This window comes from Colobus angolensis, unplaced genomic scaffold (assembly GCF_000951035.1).
Source record: "Colobus angolensis palliatus isolate OR3802 unplaced genomic scaffold, Cang.pa_1.0 Scaffold204, whole genome shotgun sequence".
NCBI classification, from domain to species: Eukaryota; Metazoa; Chordata; class Mammalia; order Primates; family Cercopithecidae; genus Colobus; species Colobus angolensis.
In genome coordinates this window covers 3,966,459-3,994,264 of record NW_012115200.1, presented here as the reverse complement: position 1 = coordinate 3,994,264, position 27,806 = coordinate 3,966,459, and the positions used below count along the sequence as shown (strand labels likewise).

Genomic DNA, 27,806 nt, shown 5'->3' with positions numbered 1-27,806 from the left:
TGGGCCATAAAGCAAGTTAATAAAGTTGTGGCCTTGCTGGAAGTCAGCTCCGTAGCAGCCTCAGCCTGCACGACTCTCGTGGAGACAGGACTGCGGAGCAATCCTTCTTGGGGCCGGCTGCACAGACAGGTCCGGATGAGAGCTCCTATATCACAGCCTGGATGCCCCCAAACCCACCTCAGTGCCAGGGCCGCTTCTGGCCACGGTGCCTGGATGCCCCCAAACCCGCCTCAGTGCCCGGGCCGCTTCTGGCCACGGTGCCTGCACCCCACTGTGATTTAGCAGATGAGGAAGGGCAAAGCAGCAAACGCTGCCTCGACAGGTTAACTACACAGCCAGGCAGACGCCGACAATGCCGCGTGTGAGGTTTACCCAAAGATCACGTGCACAGAGCAATAGCTGCACACACACAGCTCAGCAAAAGAGCAAGGCGGCCAGAAGGAAACACCAATTTCTTATCAACACCATCTGGCAGTGAGATGACAAATGCCTTCCACACATTTTGATTCTAAACTCTCCGTGTGATGCAAGCATAATTGCTGGGACCCTGCTGCTCGCAGCCTGGTGCAACCACCAAGGCTGTATCTGACACGGGACCGTGCCCCTGCCCCACATTCACACCACGGGCACACGCGACCGTCAGCCACTGTCTTGGTTACCACCAGCCAGCCCTCCCTCTCCCAGCTGGGCGTGCAGGGGACCCCAAGTGCACGCCAGGGGAGCTGAATAATTTTCCTACATCTTTTGGCAAAGCTTCTTTTTCATGGATACGAGGATTCAGGAATTTACTGATTGCTGTGGTGCTATTGCCTTAGATTCTCACTGCCCTTACATGTGACAGCCCAGACCAACCACAGGAGGCTGGACTCCCAGGAAAATGGATTATCAGAGGTAACAACCGGACATGCAACAGCCCAGACCAACCACAGGAGGCTGGACTCCCAGGAAGATGGATTATCAGAGGTAACAACCGGACACACAACAGCCCAGACCAACCACAGGAGGCTGGACTCCCAGGAAGACGGATTATCAGAGGTAACAACCGGACACACGACAGCCCAGACCAACCACAGGAGGCTGGACTCCCAGGAAGATGTATTATCAGAGGTAACAACCGGACACACGACAGCCCAGACCAACCACAGGAGCCTGGACTCCCAGGAAGACGGATTATCAGAGGTAACAAAGGCAGCTGTGACCAGCAACAGTGCAATGCGAAAATTCCGTGTTCAGCGTCGCTTCTGACTGGCTCACTCTGGGAAGTAAACATGTTGGTAAGAAAGCCTCGCTACGTACCTCGGGGAAGTAGTCCTGCGGAAACTTCTCCTTCTCCAGCATGGGTGTGCTCTCCAAGGTATCTGAGTAGATCTCTTTGCCTGCGACCTTTCTATACTTCTTAGCTGGAAGAGAACAGAAGGATGAGGTGACTATCCCATCGTTGTGCCCACCAACCAGCCTGGAGCACAACCTGTTTCTGCCCCGCTTGCAGCCCAATGGGAGCAAGGGAGGCCCCCGAGAGGAGGCCCCGACGAGGGCGCCGATCCTGAACAGACCCCCGGTGGGCTGGCTGCTCCATGCCTGTGGCTCATAAATTTCCCTCCCATGACCTGGAATCTGACACTCCACTCCATGATCCCCTGAGAGCCCCCAGCCTGCAGATTTACAGGAGCTAATTGGCATCCTCTTTTAAACCCGTGAATATATTTAAGAGGGCTACAGAATTACCATTCACTCAGACCTTCACATGAATTTATTTAATAACATTGATTTCCTCCCCGTATCCAGCCTCCATCACTCATATTCCAGGGAAGAGGTTTATGTGTGACGGTGAGAGAGGAGCTCGTGGCAGGGTACCTCCCAGATAGGCTTTGCCAGTGGCTGTTTGGCACCTCCCTGGAGCCCCCAGTGGATAGGCCAGACCCAGGGACACAGGCCTGCCCATGGGCAGGGCCGGTCTTACTACTGTTCACAACCAGGCCTCAGTCTTTTTATGGACAGGTAGCTCCATACCCATGGTGGGGTATGATCAAGGATGGCAGGGATCCATTCCTCAAACTCCTGCTGGGGCCAGTGGGCAGGTGGCCGCTGGCCTCTTTGCAAGATGCCATAGGATGGCTCCTGGGTCACTGAGGTGACACTCACGGGTGTCAAGGAGGTTCCTAGAGACCACTTTGGGGCAGTGTATTGTGTCCCACAAGCAGCTCCAACCTGCAGTTTCTGGAGTATTATCCACCCCACTGTGGCAGGAGGGACAGAGGGGGCAACCTGAGGACCACGGCACTGTGGGCCAAGGTGCTGGGTCACCACTGGGGTGGGCAGGAGTCCCAGGCAAAAACAGAGTGCTGTGGTGTGGCCCAGTCCTGGGTGCTGTGGTCTGGCCCGGCCCTGGGTGCTGTGGTCTGGCCTGGCCCTGGGTGCTGTGGTCTGGCCCGGCCCTGGGTGCTGTGTTCTGACCTGGCCCTGGGTGCTGTGACCTGGCCCAGCCCTAGGTGCACAGTCCTGGATGCGGGTGCCTCATGGACAGGAGACAGCATGAGATGTTTCAACGACTTATGGAGCATGGACAGAACATTAAATAGAGGCTGTTCCCTAAACTCGGAGCTTAGACTCCACGGATCCTTTCACTGTCTCCACAGTTCTGCCTTTTCCAGAGTGTCACAGAGTTGGAATCACACAGTGTGTAGCCTTTTCAGGTTGGCTTCTTTCATTGGTAGCAGGCATGTCAGGCTCCTCCGTGTCTTCCCACGGCTTCAAAGCTCACTTCTTTTTATCGCCGAATAGCACCCCATGGAGCTGATATGCCACAGCCTGCTTGGCTCATTCACCTACAAGGCAGAACAGCAAGTCTTGAAGTCGGGAAGTGCGGGCTCTGACTCTGCTCCTCTTCTTCAAATCTCTGGGCTATTCTGGGTATTTTGCTTTCCACATAACCTTTACAATCGGCTTGTCAATGGCATGACACACGTTGCTGGGGCTGTGTTGAATCTATAGCTGAAGTTGGGAAGAGCTGAACCCTTGACGGTACTGGGTTTTCCCATCTGTCTTAGTCCACTGGGCAGCTACAGTAAAATAGACTGGGTGACCACAAACAAAGTAAGTGTCTTTCTCCTAGTTTTGGGGGATGGGAAGTCCAAGATCAGGGTGCTAGGAGATGAGGTTCCTCACAGATGGTGCCTTGTGTGTGTCCTCACGTCTGGAAGAGGCAAATGAACTCCCAGCCTCTTTCATGAGGGCTCCCATCCCATTCGTGAGGGCTCTGACCCCACACCCTAATCAGCCTCCCAAGGCCCCACCTCCTAACAGCATCACCTTAGGGGTTAGGAGGTCAGCAGATGAATTTGGGGGTGGGGGGCACCTACATTCCAACCATAGCACTATCCACGAAAATGAAATCTCTCTCCATTTATCTAGATCTTCTTTATTTCATCAGAGTTTTATAGTTTTCCTCATAGAGATCTTGTATTAATTTGTTAGATTTATTCTTAAGTACTTCCTTTTGGTGTGTGCTTAAGTAAATGGTATTATGTTTTTAATTTAAAATTCCACTAGTTTATTGCTGCTATATAGGAAAGCAACTGATTTCTGCATATTAATTTTGCATCCTGCAATGTTGCTATAATTGCTTATTAGTACCAGGTTTGTCTGTTATTATTGCTGACTCTGAGATTCTTGACAAAATCATATCATCTAAGAACAGAAATAGTTCTATCTCCCATCACCCCATCAATATGGCTTTTATTTCCTTTTCTTGTCTTATTACATTATCTAAGATTTTCAGTATGATGTTGAAGAGAAGTAGGAGAGGAGGCATCCCTGCCTTGTTCCTGATCTCAGAGGAAAAGCATCTAATTTCTCATTAAGTGTGGTATTCATTGTAGGATTTTTGGAGCTTTATCAAGTTGAGGAAGTTCCCCTCTACTCCTAGTTTGCTGGGAGCTTTCTTCAAATCATGAAGAGATGTGGATTTTGTGAAATGCTTTTCCTGCATCTATTCTATGATCATGTGATTTTCCTTCTTTTGCCTGTTGCTGTGATGAATTACATTAATTGATTTTTAAATGCTGAACCAGTCTGTATACCAGGAGTAAATCTCGGTTGGTCACAGTATATAACTGCCTGTTGAGAATTTTGTTGAGCATTTTTGTTTACAGTTCATAGTTTTCCTTCTCTTTGTAATGTCTTTATCTGGTTTTAGTATTAGGGTAATGCTGGCCCCATAGAATGATTTAGGATGTTTGTCCTCTGCTTGTATTTTCTGGAAGAGATTGTAGAGAACTTGTATAATGTCTTCCTTAAATGCCTGATAGAATTCACCAGTGCAAAAATCTGGGTCTAGTGCTTTCTTTTTTAGCAGGTTATTAATTACTTATTCAATGTTAGTTAATAGCTATAGGCCTGTTCAGATTATCTAGTTTTCCTTGTATGAGTTTTCTTAGATTGTGTCTTTCAAGGAATTGGCCCATCTCAGTTATTACATTTATAAGCAAAAATTAATGATATTCTTTTATTATCCTTTAAATGTCCACAGGATCAGCAGTAATGGTCCCTCTCTAATTTCTGATATTAATAATTTGTGTCTGCTCTCTTTTTTTCTTAGTCTGGCTAGAGGTTTATCGATTTCATTGCTCTCTTTAAAGAATCAGCTTTTGGTTTTGTTAATTTTCTCTATTGATTTCCTGTTTTCAATTCTGTTGATTTCTGTTTCAATTTTCATTATTTCTTTTCTTCTGCTTACTTGGAATTTTCTTGTCTTCTTCTAGCTTCCTAAGGTAGAAGCTTAGATAATTGATTTTAGCTCTTTCTTCCTTTCTTCTTAGCACTTTTTCTTTTTAGCTCTTCCTTATATGCATTTGATGCTATACATTTCCCTCTAAACATTACTTGTTCTAATATCCCACGAATGTTAAGTTGTATTCACATTTTCATTTGGTTCAAAATATTTTTAAATTTCTCTTGAGACTTCTTTGACTCATATGTTATTTAGATATTTGTTGTTTAATATTCAAATATTTGGGGATTTTCCAGCTACTTTTCTGGTACTGATTTCTAGTTTAATTCCATTATAATCTATAAGCATGCTGTATATGGTTTCTATTCTTTTAAATTTGTAAAGGTGTATTTTATGGCCCAGAATGTGATCTGTCTTAGTGAATGTTCCATGTGAGCTTGACAAAAATGTATATTCTGCTGTTACTGGATGAGGTATCCTATAAATGTCAATTAGATCAATTTGTTTGATGGTGCTCATGAGTTAAACTATGTCTTTCCTGATTTTATGCTTGCCAGATCTGTTCATTCCTGATACAGGGTGTTGAAGTCTCTAACTACGATAGTGGATTCATCTGTTTCTCTTGGCAGTTCTACTAGTTTTTGCTTTGTGTATTCTGACACTCTGTCATTAGGCACCTAGATATTAAGGATTGTTATGTATTCTTGGAGATCTGATCTTTTATCATGATGTAATGTCCCTCTTTACTGCTGAAAACTTTCCTAGCTCTGAAGTCTGCTCTGCCTATTCTGGTAATTTCTGATATTAATAATTTGTGTCTTTTTTTCTTAGTCTGGCTAGAGGTTTATCCATTTTATTGATTTTTTTCAAAGAACCAGCTTTTGGTTTAATTTACTTTTCTTCTTCTAGTTTCCTAAGGTACAAGCTTAGATAATTGATTTCAGATCTCTCTGCTTTTCTAATATATGCATTTGATGCTATAAATTAATATGGCTCCTCCAGCTTTCTTTTGGCCCATCTAAGTTTTCCTTTGATTCATGTTAGAACAGTATACCTTCCTCTATCCCTTATCTATTAATCTTTAGGTGTTTCTATAAATGGGTTTCTAGAAGACAACACATAGTTGGGTATATTTTTTTTAAATCCACTCTGACAGTCTCTGTCCTTTAATTGGTGTATTTAGACCATTCATATTTAAAGGGGTCGTTGATATAGTTGGAGTAATATCTACCATATTTGTAAGTTTTCTACTTATTGCCTTTGTTCTTTGTATCTTTGGGGTGTCCCATTCTTTTTCTGCCTTCTCTGGCTTTTATTGGGCATCTTATACGGTGCCATTATCTCTCCTCTCTTAACACATCAGTTATACTTCTTTTAAAAAGTTTTTTAGTGGTTTCCAGTTCGCAATATACATGTATAACTAATCCAAGTCCACTTTTAAATAATACTATATTCCTTAAAACGATAGTACAGGTTTCTTATAATGGAGTACCCCAAATTCCTCCCTCCTGTCCTTATAACATTTCTGTTATTCATTCTATTTATCCATAAGCTGCAGTTAATCAATATATGGTTGCTGTTATTACTCTGAACAAAAGTTATCTTCTAGATCAATTAAGGGTAAGAAAAATACATTTCATTTTACCTTCACTTATTCCCTCTCTCATGCTTTTTCTTTCTTTAGGTAAACCAGAGTTTCTGGGCTATATGATATTTCCTTCTGTTGAAGAACTTCTTTTAGCATTTCTTGCAAGGCAGGTCTACTGGCAACAAATTACTTCAATTTTTTCTTATCTGACAAAGTCAATTTTCTTCACTTTTGAAGAATAATTTCTTTTTCTGAATATAGAATTCTAGGTTGATATTTTTCTTCTTATAATGTTGTAAATATTTCACACTACTCTCTTCCTTCTTGCATGGTTTCTGGGAAAAGGTCCAATGTAATTCTTATCCTTGTTCCTTTATAGGTAAGGAATCACCTCACCTATAAGGAATCTCCTGGATTCTTTCAAGATTTTCTCTTTTTTCTTTGATTTTCTGCAGTTTCAATACAAGGTGGCCGGGGGTCGACTTTCTGGCATTTATCCTGCTTGGTGTTGGCATCCACTGAGCTTTCTGGATCTGTGGTTTGGTGTCAGTTACAAGTTTGGAAAGTTCTAAACCATCACTACGTTAAATCCTCCTTCTGCTCCTTTCCTTCTGCTCCTACTGGGGTTCCCTTTACAAGCTGCACCGGTTGTCGCTGTTCCACAGGTCTTGGCCGTTTTCTTCTGTTTTCAAATTTATTTTCATTTCTCCTTGCTTTTCAGTTTGTGAAGTTTCTATCACCGTCCAGCTCACTGATTCTTCCCTCAGCCCATGCGCGGATGAGCCACTGCTCCCTTTCTGGTGCTGTTTCTGATTTCTAGTTTTCTTTTTGAGTCCTTCTCAGAGCCTCGAGCCCCCAGCCTGACCCTCGAGCCCAACTGCCCAGCCCGGCGAGGCCCCAGCCTGACTCCTGGGCCTGACCCCCGAGCCCAACTCCCCAGCCCGACCCCCCAGTCTGAGGGCCCCACACTGCTCTGAGCATCAGCAGCAACACCTGCCGTGCAGGGCACTGAGAACATCGTCAGCATCCACACGCCTCCCGTGACTGCACGCCTCCCACAACCGCACGCCTCCCACATTCACGTCTCCCACGACCACACGTCTCCATTGTCCACACGCTTTCCTGACACACCACATGCTCCGGACGCACGCGCCGCCCACTCCTCATGTTGTTCTTGTTAGTTTGGTCACGAGGAGGGCCCTGGGGAAAGTTCTGCGAGAGTGAAGTGTGTATCTCACGTAGAGGTTTAAATACACTGTAGGGTCACCAGGCACTTCATGACTGATTTAACTTGGTAGTAAAACAGGTATTCAAATGGCTACTGAAAAACAGAAAAGTTCTGCGGATCTGGAGCACGGTGAAGCCTGACACACAAGCTCCTTGGTTGCAGCTTCCCGCGGCACACGCTGCGTCTGAGCGCCCTCTCTCCCGGCTCTCCCGGCCGCTCCGTGCCTGTGCACACAGCACGCAGGTGTCCTGTCTCCTGAAACGCAGCGAAGAGCGCCACCGGCCGGCTCCTGCGATTCTGTGTGGCCGATCCTGCCACGGGCCTTGTAGGAGGGCTCGGATGCTAGAATGGGGAAGGATCTGAATGTGGAAGGATCTGAAGATCTTCAGGTAACAGGGCAGTGAGAAATCATTCTGCCGGCCAGAATCTTGCTCTCATCATCAATGAAATCGCCACTCAAGCAACTGAGATGAGACTGCCGCGCAATTTCACATGAGGCGCTCCGTCTCCCAGGGAGGCACAAACACGGAATCTGAGTGAAATGATATCGTTTGTGGCTCCAGTTATCACAGCGTGCAGGCACTTCACATGGGTGTGATCTGCTCTGGAGGCTGCGGGGGTTCCGCGGACTCACACACAGCAGGAAACGATAGCATCAGACAGGAAGTCATGGCACAAACAACCCCAGGCCATGTGGAGCACGCAGGGAAGCCCCACACCCAGCCTAGGTCACACACCTGCCCCCAACAAAGAAATGAACAGGAGGGGACAGCTCGTGTCAGTGGAGCGTCTCAGGGCAAGTCTTTTCCGTGAAGACACACAGTACATGACCATCAAACAGGGACACTGCTCACGGCACGGAGGACTGTCCCTGCCTGTTCTTATTTCTGAAACATGCAACCCTCTTATTCGTGTTTCATTTTCTCACACTGGAGGGAAACACAGAAACAAACTATTCCCTCCTCTTAACACTAGGAAAACCAGGTCCCCACCAGAGCCTTGCCAGGGAGCCAGTGCGGGACGGCCACGGGGCCTCAAGACCAGGTCCAGGAGGCCCCTGGAGTGACTTCTGGCCAGTGGCTCAAGACACCCTGCCCACAGTGGCCATTCACAGAGGCAGGGCAGGAGGGGCCTGGGGAAGCCAGACACCAGGAGGGGTGAGCGCCGAGACAAAATCCCGGAAGACGGCACACAGTCTTACCTTTAAAGTCAAATTGGTAGATGTTTTTTAAGGATTCATGAAGAAAATAAAAGCTTCCTAGTGCCTGTAGAGCAAAAAGAGAAATCAAATGAGAGACTGGTGCTGGGAATATTTCTAAAGCATCGTTTTTAACAATAAATAAAAGCTCTTTTAAACTAGCTAGAGCAAGAGTTTGACCAGTTGTAATTTAATCACAGTTACTGAGGCACAAGACGTCAAGCAGAGGAAACCTGCGAACACCCAAACTCCACCAAGCTCCAAGCATGCAGTGAGCTGTGCAGCCAGTGCTGGCTCCAGCAGGGGCGCAGGTCCCGCAGGCTGGGCATTGAGTGGACCAGACCCTTCCCAGCACGGATGCTCAGCTTTGTCCCGGGGCCCCCAACCATCAGCTCCACTGCGCCCGGCCCCACCCTGCGCCATCGCCCGAGGAGCCGCCAGTGTCTCCCACTCACAAATTAGCCGGACAGGTGCAGAGCACAGAGACCCCTGCTCTCCACACCAGAGAAGGCAAAAAGTACGGGGCCGGGCGCCACAGGGCTGGGTCGATGGACACTACACAGACAGTGACTTGTTGATCTGAACTTCAAGTTTCACGTCGTATTTTCTACAGGTGAACCTGTGCCTACGTGCAGCAGTGTGTTCATATTGACGTGTATATTATTTCTGTGTATTTTTTTCTTTTGCTAAATTTGGCAACCCCAACATGGGGTCTGGTGCAACTCTGGGGTGATCAGAATATTCTACACTGGGTTGCAGTGGTTGCCTTTGTCAAAACTCACTAAATTATACCCCAAAAAGGGCGAATCTCACCGTCTATACATTAGACCTTTATAAACCTGACTTACACAAATCTATTTCATAGGAGATAGCTGTGTGCCCTGTGTGGGTGGTAGGTGCTGGGACAAAGCAGGAGAGAGTTTGAAGGGGCAGTGCCAGGTGGGCCAGAGAGGAGGGCACACGGCGCAGCTGCAGATGGAGGGCAGGGGCCGCCTGCAGGGAGCCCAACTGTGACCATGTCACACAGTTCCTCCCGCAGGGAAGAGACTCTTAGCCACTAGGGGCTCTAACCCCAACTCTGCATTCTGAACAGGGCCTGTCCTCAGAGAGCTGAAAGCACAGGGCGCTGTGCATCCCTCACTGTCTCTGTGTGAGGCTGTGGGCAACACAAGGACAACACCTGAGCATCACCTCATTCCAAGGCTTCACTTGTACACTTGTGCAGTCACATTCACACATGCACACCACACGCTTGCACACACACACTAATGCACTCATACACACTCGTGCATATACTTGTGTACACTCGCACACTTGTGCACACGCACTCAGGCACTCGCTCACACATGCACACACTTGCACACATACACTCATGCACACACAGGCACTTGCTCACATGCACTAACATGCACACACGCACTCATGCACTCACATGTGCTTGCTCACACCTTTGCACAAGCTCACTCGCACACGCACACACTCATGCACTAACATGCACACTTACATGCACTTACACTTGCACAGTCATGCACTCACACTTGTGCACATACGCACTCATGCACACACACACTTGGTCACACACACACGAACTCATTTGTGCACATGCACTCACATGTTGCTCACACTCACACACTTGCACACACATGCACTCATGCACTCTTGCTTTGTTTTGGGCAGAACCATGACCCCACAACTCTGCAGTTCTGAGCGCCCCAGCATGGACCTCCTGCTAAAGATGCTGTCCTGCGGGGCTGCAGGGCTATTGTCTCTCTGAGAAAGACAAAGGCAATGCTTGAGCATCACCTAATTCCAAGGCCCAAGCTAAACATCCAACACACTTTGGGCTCCGCAGTTCCCAGGAAACCGCTGCTCCCTCCCTGACGACTGGTCACTGGGGTGGCCGTCCTGGGGGCAGGGCTGTAGGAAGGTGCACCACACTGGGGCGTCAGGAGGTCGCTGCTCCCTCAGAGGCGCAGGGCGCCGGGCACAGTGCGTGGTGAGGGGACCTATGTTCTGGGCCTGTTGAGGGCCAAGCATGCCAGTAACTCTGGCCAGGTCCCTGTCCGCAGCCCCCTGGGCCCCTGGGTCAGCCCTCTGGGACCTGTTAGGCCGTCTCTGGTTTGATGCCGATCCCACAACATGGGAAGCTCCCTGGAGGCTGTGCAGCTCCTGTTCCTAGGGCATGTGCAGCACACTGTGGGCCAGGGTGATGGTCCTGCTCCCCGGGAAGCTGGCCACATGGACACCTCACCGGAAAACAGTGTTTCACCTTGAGGATGACACAGCTGTCCTCTGACAGAACACACTTCAAGGAGTGCATTTAAACTCCTAAAAAGAGAGGCCGGCTGGCAAGCCTGAGCCCCGTGCACCGAAGCCACGGTGGCCTCTGCCTCCTGTCTCTGCTGTGTCTGACTGGGAAGGGGACATGCCCACAGGGAGGAGCAGGGACGTGTGCCGCCTCCACCCGGCACAGGTGGCAGGTGCGAGTGCACACACACACGTGCACATTCCTGAGTGCCAGACCTCGGCGGGAGAACCCAAAGCTGCGGGGTAGCCATGGGCATCCCAGCCCTGCATCCTGGCCACCACCCAGATGGGAGCCCCCAGGCTAGCCGACAGATGACAGGGACCTTCTGTCTGGGGGACAGGGAGGAAGGACACCCGAGGGGGACGCAGTGCAGTTCCTCTCCTCTTGCAGGTGGGTCTAGGGCACAGCAGGCAGCATCTCTGCCTCCACAGGGAAGCCAGGAGGTGGCAGAACCTGTGTGCCTGACATGGGGCTCTGTCCTCGGGCCCTCTCTGGTCCCTGGCCCCAGGCCACATGCCCTGGTGAGCTGCTGCTGGGTCCAGAAGGCTGCGCATGGCCATGATGCACTCGGCTGTGACATGGACACTGCTCGACTGACCTGCTATTTCATTAGGCATCTGCTGTGAACCTGTTCAGAACCCGGGGAACTGAGCCACCTTTACAGCAGGTCTTAAAAACAGCCAGTGTTGGCTGGGCTCAGTGGCTCATGCCTGTAATCCCAGCACTTTGTGGGGGCGAGGTGGGTGGATCACCTGAGGTCACAAGTTCAAGACCAGCCTGGCCAACATGGTGAAATCCTGTCTTTACTAAAAGTACAAAAATCAGCCAGGCATGGTGGCATGTGCCTGTAATCCCAGCTACTTGGGAGGCTGAGGCAGGAGAATCGCTTGAACCTGGGAGGCAGAGGTTGCAGTGAGCCGAGATCGTGCCACTGCACTCCAGCCTGGGTGACAAGGCGAGACTCTGTCTGAAAAAAATAGAAAATTAAAATAAAAAAGCCACTGTTCATCATTTTCTTTGGCAAAACAGAGTTTCAGCACAGAGTTAAGAGAGAAAACTGTAGGCCTGTGCCCCATAGATGAGACTTAACGTCTCCTCCGCCGCCATCAGCCCTTCTTTATAGAAGAGATCCCTTCATTTGTTTCGGATAAAGAAAGCACTCTGAAAAAACATAACACATGTCGCTGCAAACATTTAAACCATTACCTCATTGCATGTGATAAAGCTAACAGAATATTACAAAGTTTGCAACAAATAAGTGAAAAATAAATTGCCAATGCAGGGATAGAAACTGCAATTCATAGTCAGAAAATCCATAATTAGCTCTAATGAACATTTAAAGTCAAAGTTCAACCCAACTTTTTCGGTGTTTACCCTGTCCCATCAATACGGTTCAGGGCACCCATTTATCACAAACCCAGGACATCAGGCCAGGAGCGTGTCCGGGGCTTGCCGACAGGAAGTCCCCAGCTCGCCCAGGCCTCTGACCACAGTCCTTGTCAAGAGTATGTCTGTCTCATCTGAGAATGATGACTCCTTGCCTCTTGCTAAAAACAATTAAAATGCTTTTTACATATTTATAAACAAGACTGTCAAGAGTGCTCATTAATTCTGCATTAGTGAAATGCAGCCATTGGCTGCGAGGCTTCTGCTAGGACTGCAGACATGGGCAGGAGCCCTCCATCCCCCGGAGGCCACGGCACAGCTGGGAAGTGGCCTCCGCTGGACAAAGCCAAGCCCCTGGGGCACCGAAAAGTAGAGCCGGTGCAGGCCACACAGGAGACCCAGACCCGGCTAACCTGCGCCCTGGCTGGGGCTGCAATGGTGGGACCCGAGTCCCTGAAGGCAGCCTGGGAGCTAATGGGCAATGGAAGCTCCAGTCACCACCCACCAGGCTTCCACACCAACTGGCGACCACGGCGCAACGAACCTCGCGCACCATGGAGGTTCAGTGCCTCTCACGGGGCGGCTAGTGAAGATGGAGTATTTGCAAATGCTATTAAAACAAGCTCTCTACTTCAACTGGAGTCTGGTAATGTGATAAATGGCCACACCGTGTCACTTAGCTTGATTTTGGGAGCCGAGTTCTGATAGCAGGCCCACTTTGCAAACACAGCCAACTCAGGGCGGGAGCAGACCACTTCTCACACATTCGGAAAGAACAACGTGTCCCGGAGGCACTGTGCAATCACAAAGCCTGTGTTTGTTGAGCGGGGTCCCACCTCCTGGACGGAGCCGCCGGCTGGAAGGCTCGGGATGACTCAGGCCGGGGCAGAGGCTGACAAGGCTGCAACACAAAGCTGCCATTGGAAATGCCTCCATCACTTTTTATTTGCAAACCAGTCAGATGGCCGGTAATTTATCATTTCCGTAATCAGGTGAACGACCAAAGCACACATCATTAACCTGGTCATCTGCACCCAGCTCCCTCGTGCATGAAACAGAACACATTGCTAAAACGTCAGTCACACAGACCCGCAGTAAGGGACACACAGGAGCATGCGCTCTGCTAGAGACAGAAGGGGGAAACGCACAAGCAGTGTCCACGTGAGGCCCCAGGTGGCAACAGGGCCCTTCTCCTGTGCTGGTTCCAACCGTGTCGTGGGAATGACCACAGGTGCCAGCTCCCAGTGCGCCCCAGGCATCTCTGTGGAGCCTGCCGCTGCATTCTGCCACTGGGAAGGGAAAAAGTGTTGGGGGAGGAGGTCACAGTCCACAGCCCAGGGGAGCCCTGACTAAGGCCAACTGTGCTTATCAACAGCGACTCAGGAAAGAGAGTGGCAGCATTTGGTGGCTCCCATTTCACTCTGAGACAACATTTTATTATTTCTACGGATAAAGTGTTTTCACCTCCAGTTTTTTGTTGTTTTTTTTTTAATGAAAAAAATCTAGGAGCAGAAAGAAAAACTTCATAAGATATTGTTGGTAACTAATCTTCAGGTCTGCAACAAAACAGAGAAGTTCATTTGTTTTAAATGAGAGTTGAGAGATTACCAAACCTGAGTCCCCTCATGCGCAGCCCACTTCTTCCCCAGCTGCGAGGACCAGGACCCCAAATGAAGGGCACGGCCTTGTGCAGGAGCCCAGGGGCACGCAACCATGCTCACCTGGGCTCTGACACCCTGCGAGAGCCAGCGGCAAACATCTGTGCTCTCTCAGAACAAAGCTGAGGACGTCACAGAGGCCAAGCCTGATGCTCCGTCCTCATTAGGGTGAAAGCACCTGCCCAAGCTGAGACAGGCATGTGGTTCCCAGCCTGATCTTTCAGACATTTCCTCTGCCCTTGTAATACAGGAGAAATGAGAAGACACTCAGGCTCACAGTGACTAATAAGTGACTGGAGACATGAGCCACTGGGACACGCCAGGTCTTGTGAACTTACAACCCCACACCCTCTCGGCTGCTTCACACCCAAGAGAAACTCCTGCACACACACACACACACATCCATGCACACAGATGTACGAAACCCACATTCATATACACTACAAACATACACATGTAATATACACATACACATACAAGCATATACACCTGCAGACATCCCTATGTCCATATACACATGTGGAATGTGCACACAGACCTCTCTCAGAGACGCCGGAGCTCTCAGGAGACGGGCATGAGAATATAATGGCAGGACCTCTGAAAACGTGCAAATGGGTAAATCAAATTTGAAATATCCTATGATAGAACCAGATACAGCAAGGAAAATAAACAGATCAGAGTTACAACCAAAAACACAGGTGGATTTCACAAAGGATGCTGAGAGAGAGGAAAGTTCCTCAAGCGTCTCCTGGTGTGATACCAAGATCAAGACATGGTCAAAAAGAGTGAAACAAAGAAAAAACCGCGACACGACGATCACATTCAGAAGGCAGTGAAAAGATGAGCACAGAATTCTGCACAATGGTTATCTGCGAGCGTGGGTGACAGGCTAGGGGGGTGGGCTTGGGCAGGTGCACACAGGAAGATGGAAAGGCACGCTGGGACTTCAGAGGTGGTTGCCATTTATATTAAAAAGAATAAAATAATGAGGGAAGAATGAATTAGTGATTGGCTGTGCCTGGGCCAAGGAGGACAGCACGGCACAGTACGAGCAGAGGACTGCACAGCCCCGGTTCTGCCCCGGCGTCCATCAGGAGGCAGAGAAGCCCAGCCCAGCCCAGGCCCAAACAATGGCAGGTGTGCTGGGAATGGGCTCTGCAGCCCACCCGTGGCCACAGTCCTCTCCCTCTGAGAGGTGACCACCATCCTGAATGGATGCTGAACAGAAGTAACAGGCAAGATGGCAGGGCATGGCCTCGGCATGGAACTCTCATCAGCGCTAGCTCATCCACCTCACCTTTGGAAGCTTTTCCCCCAAAGTTATGTTTTAGTTTATTCTGAATGCTACATAATAATTCACCATATAAAAATACTGTTATTTGGCCAGGCACAGTGGCTCATACATATAATCCTAACACTTTGGGAGGCCAAGGTAGGTAGATCACTTGAGATCAGGAGTTCGAGATCAGCCTAGCCAACATGGCAGAACCCCATCTCTACTAAAAATACAACAACGAGCCAGGCATGATGGCGCATGCTTGTAATCCCAGCTACTCGGGAGGCTGAGGCTGGAGAATCACTTGAACCTGGGAGGCAAAGGTTGCAGTGAGCCGAGATCGCGCCATTGCACTCCAGCCTGGGCAACAGAGCAAGTGAGATTTTTGTTTCAAACAAACAAACAAAACTCTGTAATTGATCCATTTCTCTGTTGCACATAAAGACTACTTCCAATTATTTGAGTATTATAATTGATGCTATAATAGTCTTCCCTGCATGGTGTTACTGAGCAGGTGTGTCAGAGAAAACAAGCACCTGGGTACACAGGTACCGAGTGTTCACACAGACATACTATGCAGGAGGATTTGCTGGGTCACTGCAGACACAGGAGGATGTGCTGGGTCACCGCAGACACACACCTTCCACATACACACATGTAATACACACATGTACACATGAATTAAATATGCATGCATACATATATAACAGCCTTGCTGTGTCATTGCAGACACGTGCCCTTCACATAGGATAACACACACGTGTGCATGTGGATTAAATGTGTGCGCATATGTATGTAATACACAGATGGCCTTCCCGCAGACACATGCCCTCCCAGGCATCACTACATTGCCCCCTCCCATTGCCATGGCGACCCCCCAGTGGTCTCATCAGGGCAGTGCCCACGTTCCACATCCTTGCCATGGCCCAGTGCCAGCCTCTAGTTTTTGCCAACTAGAGAGGTGTGAAATCAGACCTTATTGTTTTAATTTGCATCTTCATTACACTAGCATAGTTAGGCATCTCTCCATCGAAATGTGTGGCTGTAGTAAAATGCACACAGTGTAAACTTTACCATTGTACCCACCTTCGGGTGTATAGGTCAGTGGCATGCAGTCCACACCTAACGAACACCTGCACCCATCACACCATCCATCTCCAGGACACTGTCCACCTTCCCAACGGACCATCTCCAGGACGCTGTCCACCTTCCCAGCTGAGACTGTTCCCGTCCAGCAACAGCTCCCGTCACACGGTCCGTCTCCGGGACGCTGTCCACCTTCCCAGCTGAGACTGTTCCCGTCCAGCAACAGCTCCCGTCACACCGTCCGTCTCCGGGACGCTGTCCACCTTCCCACCTGAGACTGTTCCCGTCCAGCAACAGCTCCCGTCACACCGTCCGTCTCTGGGACGCTGTCCACCTTCCCAGCTGAGACTGTTCCCGTCCAGCAACAGCTCCCGTCACACCGTCCGTCTCTGGGACGCTGTCCACCTTCCCAGCTGAGACTGTTCCCGAACAGCAACAACTCCCTTCCCACTCTCTCCCAGGCCCTGGCAACCAGGCATTGTACTTTCTGTCTCCGTGACTTTGACTAATCCGAGTACCTCCTGTAAGTGGGATCATACCGTATTTGTCTTTTTGTGACAGGCTTACTTCATTTGGCATAATGTCCTCAAAGTTCCTCCACCATGTTGTAGCGGCTGCCAGAATTTCCTTCCTATTTAAGGTTGGGTCATAGTCCATGGTACTGCTTCCGCATTTTGCTGTTGTGAATAATACCGCTTTGAATATGGATGTGCAAATATCTGCCGGGGACTGCTCTCATTTATTTGGGATCTGTACCCAGAAGTGGGATTGCTGAATCAGACGGGAATTCTATTTTTAACTTTTTGAATAATCACCTCAATGTTCACAGTGGCTGCCCCCTGGCATATTTCTACCGACGTGCACAAAGGTTCCAACCCCCTCCTATCCTCACTAGCACCTGCTATTTTCTGTGCTTTTTGACTACAGCCACCCTCATGGGTATAAGGTATTAGTTCAGTGCAGGTCCTTTTAAACTGACAAATGAAAATGGCAGTTTGGATCTGCATCTCCCTAAGGGTTTGTGGAGCTGGGTGCTTTTCTGTGCGCTTGTCGGCCTTCTCCACGCCGTCCTTGGAGGGAAGATGCTTATTCAAACCCCTTTCTGACTCAGGTTGGTTTTTGTGGTTGCTGTTGTTGAGTTTTAGGAGATCTCTATATATTCTGGATAGTAATTCCTTATCAGATTTATGATTTGCAAATATTTTCTCCCATTCCATGGTTGCCTTTTTACTCTGTTGACATTGTCTTTGGCTGTACAAAGTGGTTGTGCTTTAATGAAGTCCGATTTGTCTCTTTTTTCTTTTGTTGCCTGTGCCTATGGTGCTGCATCTGAGAAACCACTGCAAAATCCAACGTCGTGAAGGTTCTGGCCCATGTTTTCTTCTAAAAGTTTTATGGTTTTAGGTCTCTGACTCATTTTGAGTTAACTTTGTACATGATGTAATGTGAGGGGCCAACTTCACTCTTCTGCATGTGGGTATCGGCGTTCCCAGCACCACTGGCTGGAGGCTGTCCTCTCCCATAGAATGCTCTCGCACCCTTGTCAGAGGTCACCTGGCTGCCCAGGCAGGGTGGGTCCTGGCTGTCTCCTCTGCTCCACTATCTGTGTGCCTGCTGCATCTCTTTTTAACATTATTGGTAATTTAAGCTTCTTCTGTGAACTCTTTGTATCCTTTGCCCATTATCCTGTCTCATTTTGTAGATTTTTAATTTTTTAAATATAATCCAGAATTATTTGTCTCATCACCTTCTCATGCCCTCCCCTCTCCTCCAAACTCTGTTACTTTCGGGTTACGAGACTCCACATTCTCCTTCCCTGGATCTCCTCCGACGACTTGGGAATAACAGCTGGATCTGCTCAGGGTACCCTATGAGCCCTTCCCCTCCACCTCTTCCTCCCACTGGGGTGGCCCATCCGTCCCATCTTCCAGCAGGCAGCTCTTGTGTGCACAGCATGGAGCCTCCTAAAGGCCAGCCTCCCGGCCCAGTGGCTGCACAGTCCCCACTTGGGTCTCTCGTGACAAGTTCAACCTTTCAGGACTTGGGACCTACTCCACCCTCACTCTCCTCCAGCTCCCATGGGAAACCACAGATCTCTCCAGATTCCTCCAGCATCTTGTCCATATGCCTCCCCCAAACATCCCTTCCTTCCACAGGTTCTACAGAGTACAGAACCCTGTCCGTCTCTAGCCTTCCGCATGTCTGCACTGCCGCACACCCACCTTCCTCATCTCCCTGTGGGGCCCCCGCCTCTTCCACAGCTGTGGCCCCCTCGGTCTCTTCTCTGCCGGGCACCAGGGTGGCCTTTTCTACATGCACTTCCTCCCAGCCACGTCCTGCACGGCGGCCTCCCCAGCTGTCCTCTGGCCCTCACACACCCGGCTGACGGAGCTGCAGCCCCACTGGCCATCTGGGCCTGAGGAGGCCGTGCCCTTCTGTCAGGAGGGTACTTCTGCTGCCTCCCCCTTTCCAGCTTCTCACATGAACCCCCTGCTGCTTCAGGTCTCTGTGGAAATGCAGCCTCCTCCAAGCAGCCCTCTTGATTGCCTGCTCCGGGCAGAGGCTTGGCAGCCCCAGTCCCCAGCCTTCCCTTCAAGGCGCTGCACATTCCAGTTCTCACCGGTTTCCTCATCTGAATTATTTTAGGGAAGGAAAGCCCCTGAGGGCAGGCATGTGGCCTGGGCACCTCTGAGTCCTCCACCACCATGCCCAGGTCAGGGCAGGCAGGAACTCCACGGCTCCTGGACAGTGAGACAGGCACCACACCCTCTGGGTGCCCGGCTGAGCAGCAGCAGCTCAGGAACGCCGGACAGAACCCTCAGCTCAGGTTTCAAAGCACAACCCAAAGCACAGGCTCACGGTGCTTCCGAGAAGCTGAACGCACGTGCAGAAGTCACACATTTAACTCTATCACAAAAGCAAGTCCCAAGACACCTGGATGTAAAACAATTTAACAGATTGAGTAATAAATCAAAGCAAAGTTACGATAACATTCATTAGATTATAAACAATAATAAATGAAACAAAGCTTTTGTTTAAATCAACGTAGAGCTTCATTGATCTTTTCCTGTATAATGAACTCATGGGCGGCCGACCCAACTGGACAAGGTGGCGTCCTCACTACTGCCCACTTTCCCCAGTGCCAGCCACCCCCACGCAGCACGCAGGGGCTGTGACCGTCCACTCTCAGAGGAGCTCCGTGATCATCTCAAAATGAGAGCTGACTTATTCACAAAGCACTGACTTTCCAATTTCAGCTCCTGGGGCCAAACACGGGATGACGGCACCAAGGTGTCCCCCTGTCTGACCTCCCGCTGAGCCCCTCTCCGGGCTGGCTGCTGGCGGGAGAGATGCACACGTAATCTCATTCTACCTCCTGTCCGACAGCTGACGCTAGAGGTTAATTAAATTGGTTGTCCATTGTATTCATCCACTTACAAAGCTAATGATATTCTGTTCCTGAATTAAAGAGCATTTTATAAAGCGTGCCCCATGGAAGCCGGCGTTCTGCACGTGGGGTGCTGAACCCTGCCACAGCTCCTGGATGTAGTGTCCCCAGTTAGGCAGCCCAGGAAAGACCGGGGCTTCATCTGCCAGGGTGGAACACCAGTCATGCTGACACAGGGGTGCACAGACCACACAACAGCCGCGGGAACACCAGTCATGCTGACACGAGGGTACACAGACCACATAACAGCCGCGTAATTGCCCTCACCGGCCACGATAAATTCCACCAGATGAGTGCACGCGTTAACATTTCCTATTACCACGGTGAGGAGCAACTGAAATGGAACGAGACAGCCTGTAAAACAGCCTGCAGTGGGCTTCTCCAAAGGGGGTACATCTGAGGGCGGCGAGGTGACCAGCAGTCCTGGCTTCTCGCCTGCGACTGGTGCTAGGCTCTCTGTCACACTGGGGGGCAAAGTCATCGGCTGGTCTAAGGACACCCACCCTTTCTGAGAGAATTCAGTCACCACTCACATTCCACAAACACACGCCCAGCACTTTCTCCTTTCTCTGTGCCACATACGTTCTCAGATACAAGATACATGAGTGACCAGATGGCCAGAGCCCAAGACAGCGGAGTGGTGAGGGGGGCCATGACAGAGGAACCCCAGTGGGCAGGCTCAGCTCTGCACCCAGGCAGCATCCACAGGACCTCCGAGACGGATGTGATCTGGGACGGGCTCTGGAGAGACAGTGTCCAGCCATGGACCTGCGGAGGCTGAAACAGCCTCAGACACCCCAGGGAGGCATCAAAGGTGACTGAACGTAGGTCTGCTGTTCAGGACAGATGCCTGGGTGACACAGGGGGTCACCACGTGGAAATCTGTGGGGTCTGCCGCTCAGGACAGATGCCTGGGTGATGCTGGGGGCCACCATGTGGATGGGCCTCAAAGCTGGGACAGACTCACCTTGCCAAGGAGGAGCTGGAGCCAGAGAAAAGAGCGGGGTCAAGCACTGGACTGGGGCTACTACTGGGGAGAGACAGGAGCAGGTGAGAGCCAGCAGTCAGTGGCGCAAGGAACCACAGCGGAAACAGGAGGGGCTGGTCAGGGGCTAGGACAGGACCTTGGGCACGTGGCACCTTGGAGCGGAGTCAGGAGGAGGGAGCAGCCACAGGTGCCCAGGGCTGCCATCTCATCAGGGGCACAGGGAGCGGACTGGCCAGGACAGCAGTCTGTAGGCCAGTGGTGGTTTGGGCAGCCCTGTCCCACACAGTCACCTGCTTGTGTTCGGCACATTATCCTGGCCTTGCTTTTCAAAAGGAAAATCTCTATTGACTTTTGTCTGATGTAACATATTTCACGAGTTGATGCCAGACAAAAAGGAAAAGCAAGTAAACTCCCCGTGCCTCTTTCACCCGGAGAGTGGGGAGATGGGTGGAAAGGTCCCAGCCCAGAACTCACGGTGTGCCAGACAGCAGCCTCAGCCACAGGGAGACGTGATGCCCTAGAGCCTTTCCACAGGTCTTATGAAAAACGAGGCCGTGCGAGGAACCGAGTTTCCCTGGGGGTGCACACGAGTCATTTTAAACCTGTACCACCTACAGATTTTCCTCCCAAAATGAGATTCATTTGCAACACAGATGCTATTTCTTGAATAATAAATATTTCACAAATTGAAAATTTCAGTGAACAAAGAAAAATATCAGTCTTAAAATAACTAGTTTTAATTATGAAATTTATTAAGTTACATTTTTCTACGTATAAATGATTATAAAAGTAAATCAATAAACTTTTATGCCAATTAAATTATGTAAGGAGTTTGCATCCTAATTAAAATGGCTCTGAGTCTTATCTTTTGTCTTCTAAAAATCATTAGCTTTTCAATTACATTTCATGTATACATGTTCTGGAGAAACTGGTTATGTGCATTACGGATATAGAATAATTAAAGTAAAATGCACTTTAAGAGATGGCCAACACTGAACACAAGCTGTTTACAAAATACCTTCTGCCAGTACAAAAGCTCAGGGCATATAAAACGCTACTCAAAAGCCTTAATTGAGTTTTAAATGTCCACAATATTGGGAAATGGCCATCTACTTCTGTTTCAAATAATTTAACTTAGTTTCTGGTCCCCAGAAATGCTAAAACAGTGGTATTCCAAGGGCACGCACTCCCTCCAGACCCTGACCAGGGTCCCAGCTCTCCGCGTGGGAGTTCGTTACCTTCATTCTCCCAGGCACGGCAAGGCCCCTGGAACGCTCACTCCACGCACACCCACCCTGGTGCTGAACTGCACTTCTCTTGGCATTTGACACTGCAGGAGGTGCCTCGGTTTACACACCCAACGCTCACGGCCATGTGCCCGCTTCCCCCACTGCCTTGGCATCTCATTCCTTTCTCATCTCTTTGACTTCATCTGAGATATCTGCTCTCCACCTGAAGTACTTCTGTCTTCCATTTGAGTTAAAATGTCTATTTCCCCTTCAATCTTAGATGTTTTGCCGGGTGAGACCTATGCTGACACTTCCTCCCAGGACATGGAAGACGCGGCTCCACCGTCCCCTGCGGTTGCCGTTTCTGCAGGAACGGGAAGGTGGCCCGTTGGTGTGAGTGCAGCACACCCCCATGCTCTCTACGGTTTTCTTGATTTGTTATAATCTGACTGGGTATGAGTTTTTATTTTTTTGATGCTGCTAGGGATTCACTGGGATTCCCAACCTTCTGGATTTTGGGTATGGAGGACTCAGGGGGCCCAGAAGAAGAGTAGGCTTTGCGACAGGTCCAGGCTGCTGTGCCAGCTGCTCTGACACTTGGGCCATATGACCCGGCAGATCCAGTGGTGCTTGAGGTGTCCGTGGCAGATAGAGAGGGTTTGGAGCCTTCAGCAGGCCCTCATAGGTGAATCACAGCGCAGGCCTCTAGGATTTTGGGAAGAGGCCCTGCCATCTTCTGCAGATAACGACTCTCCTTTTGAGAGACAGCTCTTGGTCTGTTACTGAGATTTGGTGGATACTGAGCGTTTGCCTATAGGTCACCAAGTCATCATGTGACCTGAATTGCATGTCATGAACTGGGTGCTTTCTGACCCCTCTCGCATAAAGTGGGTCGTGCACAGCAGCATTCCATTATCAAATGGAAGTGGCATATACGTGATTGGCTTAAGTCCTGAAGGCACAAGTAAGTTACATGATGATGTGGCTCAAATGCGCATGGTCTCCACTCCCGTCACCTGCCTTCTCTCCCCAGCCTGCACCAATTCTCCACTCCTGCCACCTGCCTTCTCTCCCCACAGCCTGCACCGATGGCCTCATGGGGAGGTCCCTATGATCAGTTGACAGAGGAAGAGAAGACGAGGGCCTGGTTCACAGATGGTTCTGCGCGACATGCAGGCACCACCCGACGGTGGACAGCTGCAGCACTGCAGCCCCTTTCTAGGGCATCCATGAAGGACAGCAGAGAAGGGAAATTTTCCCAGTGGGCAGAACTAAGAGCAGTGCACCTGAATATATACTTTGCATGGAAGGAAAAACGGCCAGATGTGTGATTATATACTGATTCATAGGCTGTAGTCAATGGTTTGCTGGATGGTCAGGGGCTTTGAAGAAGCATGATTAGAAAATTGGTGACAAATCTGGAGACGAGGTATGCGGATGGACCTCTGTGAGTGGTCAAAAACCGTGAAGATATTTGTATCCCATGCCAGCGCTCACCAATGGGTGACCTCAGCAGAGGAGCATTTAAATAATCAAGTAGTTAGGATGACCCCCTTCTGTGGACACCATTCAGCATCTTTCCCAAACACCTCTGTCATTGTCCAATAGGTCCATGAACAAAGTGGCCATCGTGGCAGGGATGGACGTTCCCCATGGGCTCAGCAACATGAGCTTCCACTCACCAAGGCTGACCTGGCTACAGCCACTGCTGAGTGCCCCATTTGCCAGCAGCAGAGATCAACACTGAGTTCCTGATATGGCACCATTGCTTGGAATGATCAGCCAGCTACCTGGTGGCAGGTTGATTATATTGGACCTCTCCCATCATGGAAAGAGCAGAAGTTTGTCCTCACTGGAACAGACACTTACTTTGGATATGAGTTTGCCTATCCTGCACGCAATGCTTCTGCCAAGACTACCATCCACGGACTCACAGAATGTCTTGTCCACCATCATGGTATTCCACACAGCATTGCCTCTGACCAAGGCACTCACTTTATGGCTAAAGAAGTGCGGCTGTGGCCCCATGCTCATGGAATTCACTGGTTGTATCATGTTCCCCATCATCCTGAAGCAGCTGGATTGACAGAACGGTGGAATGGCCTTTTAAAGTCACAATAACACCACTAACTAGGTGACAACACTTTGCAGGGCTGGGGCGAAGTTCTCCAGAAGGCTGTATATGCTCTGAATCAGTGTCCAATATATCGTCCTGTTTCTCCCATAGCCAGGATTCATGGGTCCAGGGATCAAGGGATGGAAGTGGACGTGGCACCACTCACCATCACCCCTAATGATCCACTAGCAAAAGTTTTGCTTCCTGTTCCTGCAACACTACGTTCGGCTGGCATAGAGGTCTTAGTTCCAGAGAGGAATGCTGCCACTACAAGACACAACAACAATCCCATTAAACTGGAAGTTAAGATTGTCACCTGGATACTCGGGGCTCCTCCTACCTTTATGTCAACAGGCTAAGAAGGGAGTTACACTGTTGGGGCGACTGACCTGGTGTATCAAGATGAAATCAGTCTACTACTCTACAATGGGGCTAAGAAAGAACACACCTGAAATCCAGGGGATTCATTAAGGCGTCTCACAGTAGTACCATGCCGTGATTAAGGTCAATGGGAAACTACAACAGCCCAATCCAGGCAGGACTACAAATGGCCCTCAGGAATGAAGGTTTGGGACATTCCACCAGGAAAAAAAACCCATAACCTGCTGAGGTGATGCTGAAGGCAAAGGGAATACAGAATGGGCAGTAGAAGAAGGCAGTCATCACTACCAGATATGACCACGTGACCAGCTGCAGAAACAAGGACTGTAATTGTCATGAGTATTTCCTTCTTATTTTGCTAAAAACAAGTTTGCACATGTATACACTTGTACTAAGAAAATATCTTCATTTCATTTCCTTTTCCTTTATCATGTGACATAAGATTTATTCACTTCATACCAGCATTTAAGTGTTGTTAACTTTATGAAATACTAGTTGGGTTGGGGATGGGTTTGACGTGTGAGGACATGAGACCTGGGAGGGCCAGTCCCCACCCAGATCTCGTCTTGAATCCCACATGTGGTGGGAGGGACCCCTGTGGGAGGTAACGGGATCATGGGGGCAGGCCTTTCCCACGGTGTTCGCATGGTGGTGGGTGGTCTCATGAGATCTGATGGTTTTATAAGGGGGAGTTTCCCTGCACAAGCTCTCTCTTTGCCTGCTGCCATCCATGTGAGACGGGACTTGCTTCTCCTTGCCTTCTGCCAGCCACATGGAATTGTAAGTCCATATTAAACCTCTTTCTTTCGTAAATTCCTCAAGTCTCAGGTATGTCTTTATCAGCAGTGTGAAAACAGGTAGTCTAAGTCTGGAAAACAGTGATTTCTTATCTCTTCAAAAACGACTTCCTCTCCCGCTCTGCACTCTCTCTAGGCTTCAGTTACACGTGTGTTGGACCCCACACCTTCCACATGCCAACCCCCTCCCTGACTTCCCTTCCTACCTGGGGCTGGTCTCTCCATGCGGTCTTTCAATATTTTCTCCTAGCCTATCTGTAGCTCATTAATGCAGTTCGCATCTCTGCAGTTTCTAGCTGTGTGATTTGGGCAAATATACAGTATCACTAAAGCCTCTGTTCCACCTTTTAAAAATGGGGCTACTTTACCTGTTCAACTGCTGAATGATACAGGCATGACCTAAAACTTAATGTTGATCAGAGAAAGGAGAAAAAAAAAAAAGGAAAAATGGGGCAGTCGTGCTCGAAATCTTTCTACATGAAGGAATAAACCAAACAACATGTATAGATCACAATGCTCAACAAGAGCCACTTAACAAAATATAGTTCTCTCCCTACATCCTTGGGAAAGGCACTACTGAACTCTGACCTCGAACAAATCCTGACCTCAAGCTTTAAAAGCTGCAGTTTAGCTGAATATCGGACAGCAGTCACCTCTAATCCATGCTGTCCACCCTGAGCATCACTCCCACTATCACCCTGGCTGAAGCTGGCCCTTCCTGCACTGTCCCCTTCTGAGAGCAGAGCACTCTGGTTGAGCATGCAGGCTCTGAGGCCAGAAACAAGTTCAAATCCCACATCGGCCTCTTTCAGGTAGTCTCTGAACCTCTCTGTCCCTCAACATCTCTATCCACGACACGGGGATGGGTGACACATGTAAGGCACATGAAACAGTGTCAGGAAGCTCCTGTGCCAACTGCTATTCCAGGAGGTGCTGGTGCTACTTCCTGTCAGCACCTTCCCATGCCGGAGGAGCCACAGAATACGGCCCCAACATGTCCTTGGCTGATGATGGGATCAATAGGCACGGCAGGAAGGGCTGTGCCAGCCAAGAAGGTTGTGTTCTTCCAGAGCAAGGAGGTGGACGCCGAAGCAGAGAGGGCGAAGTCTGAAGCAGAGAGGGCGAAGTCTGAAGCAGAGAGGGCGAAGTCTGAAGCAGGGAGAGTGGAGTCCAGAGCAGGGAGGGTGGAGTCCGGAGCAGGGAGGGCGGAGTCCGGAGCAGGGAGGGCGAGGTCCAGAGCAGGGAGGGCGGAGTCCAGAGCAGGGAGGGCGGAGTCCGGAGCAGTGAGGGTGGAGTCCGGAGCAGTGAGGGCGGAGTCCAAAGCAGGGAGGGCACAAGCCTCCTTGCAGCCCATGTTTGAACTCTTCATTCCTAAGTCAGCTGCACCTTCCTTGGGCCCAGGGGAGGCCACGGCTCCAGGGACCCCAGCTGCCCACTGGCCACCAGTGTGACCCACTGTCCCAATCAGAAGGGAAAGACAGGGATGCTCCTGGCAGATGGAAGCATGCCCACATGCCCATGCCGCACGCTGGAGAGAGCGGGCCACCTGGCACTTCCAACAATGTGAAAGAGAGACCTTCTCCTCCTTACCTTTACTGAGGCCAAACCATGAGCAACCCTTACGGGAACAGACACCGGAGAAAGCTATCTCCCACTAATGGCCCTGTTATAAATTAGACCTGACTGACAAAGACCGAGGAAAAGTGACGCCCGTCAAGCCGTCACTGCTGTTTGCACTTTCTCCACTTTGGCACCGCTGTCCTGGCCACATGAATATCCATCATTTTCCTTAAAAAAAAAAAAAAAAAACCAAAGATACTGCCAAGAAATCAGTTTTTATAGGACAAGGGGCTGGGGAGATACAGGGTCAAGGGAGGCTTCTTCCCTACAGGGAAATGTGCGCCTGTTTGCTCACGGGGGTGACCTGGCACAAAGGGAGACTGGGTGCTCTGGGGAGAAGACAGGCTCCCCCTTGGGCCCTCCCAGAAGGCCACAGGGATGCACGCAGGCATGATGGACAGTTAGCTGTGCTGTGGGCAGCGGAGAGGCAGGGGACAGGTGTGCCCCAACCACTCTCCCCACCAGCAAGGAGGGGCAGACAGTGTCCTCCTGCTTCTGGACCAGGGCTATGCTGAGAAGCAAGCAAGCCAGGGGCTGGGGACTCCAGCAGAGAAGAGGAGAGGCTGAAGATGGGGGCTGGGAGATGGGGTTGGGGGTGTGGGATCAGGTGTGGGTTCTGGGAGTGCGCAGAGGATGTAGGGTTGGGGGTGTGGGGTCAGGTGTGGGTTCTGGGAGTGCATAGAGGATGTAGGGTCTGGGGGTGTGGGGTCAGGTGTGGGTTCTGGGAGTGCGCAGAGGATGTCCGGTGTGGGTTCTGGGAGTGCGCAGAG

At 49.9% G+C, this 27,806-nt stretch overlaps 1 protein-coding gene across 1 annotated transcript in view; it reads right to left on the bottom strand.

The window, feature by feature from the left end:
- The window catches only part of INPP5A (inositol polyphosphate-5-phosphatase, 40kDa), a 128,354-nt gene that overhangs the window by 75,436 nt on the left and 25,112 nt on the right, over positions 1-27,806 (bottom strand). The window contains exons 3-4 of the mRNA XM_011941971.1: positions 8,747-8,810; positions 1,297-1,400 (exon numbers count right to left, since the gene is read on the bottom strand). Of these exons, the coding sequence (XP_011797361.1) occupies positions 1,297-1,400; positions 8,747-8,810 (168 nt within the window). The remainder of the gene's footprint in view (positions 1-1,296; positions 1,401-8,746; positions 8,811-27,806) is intronic.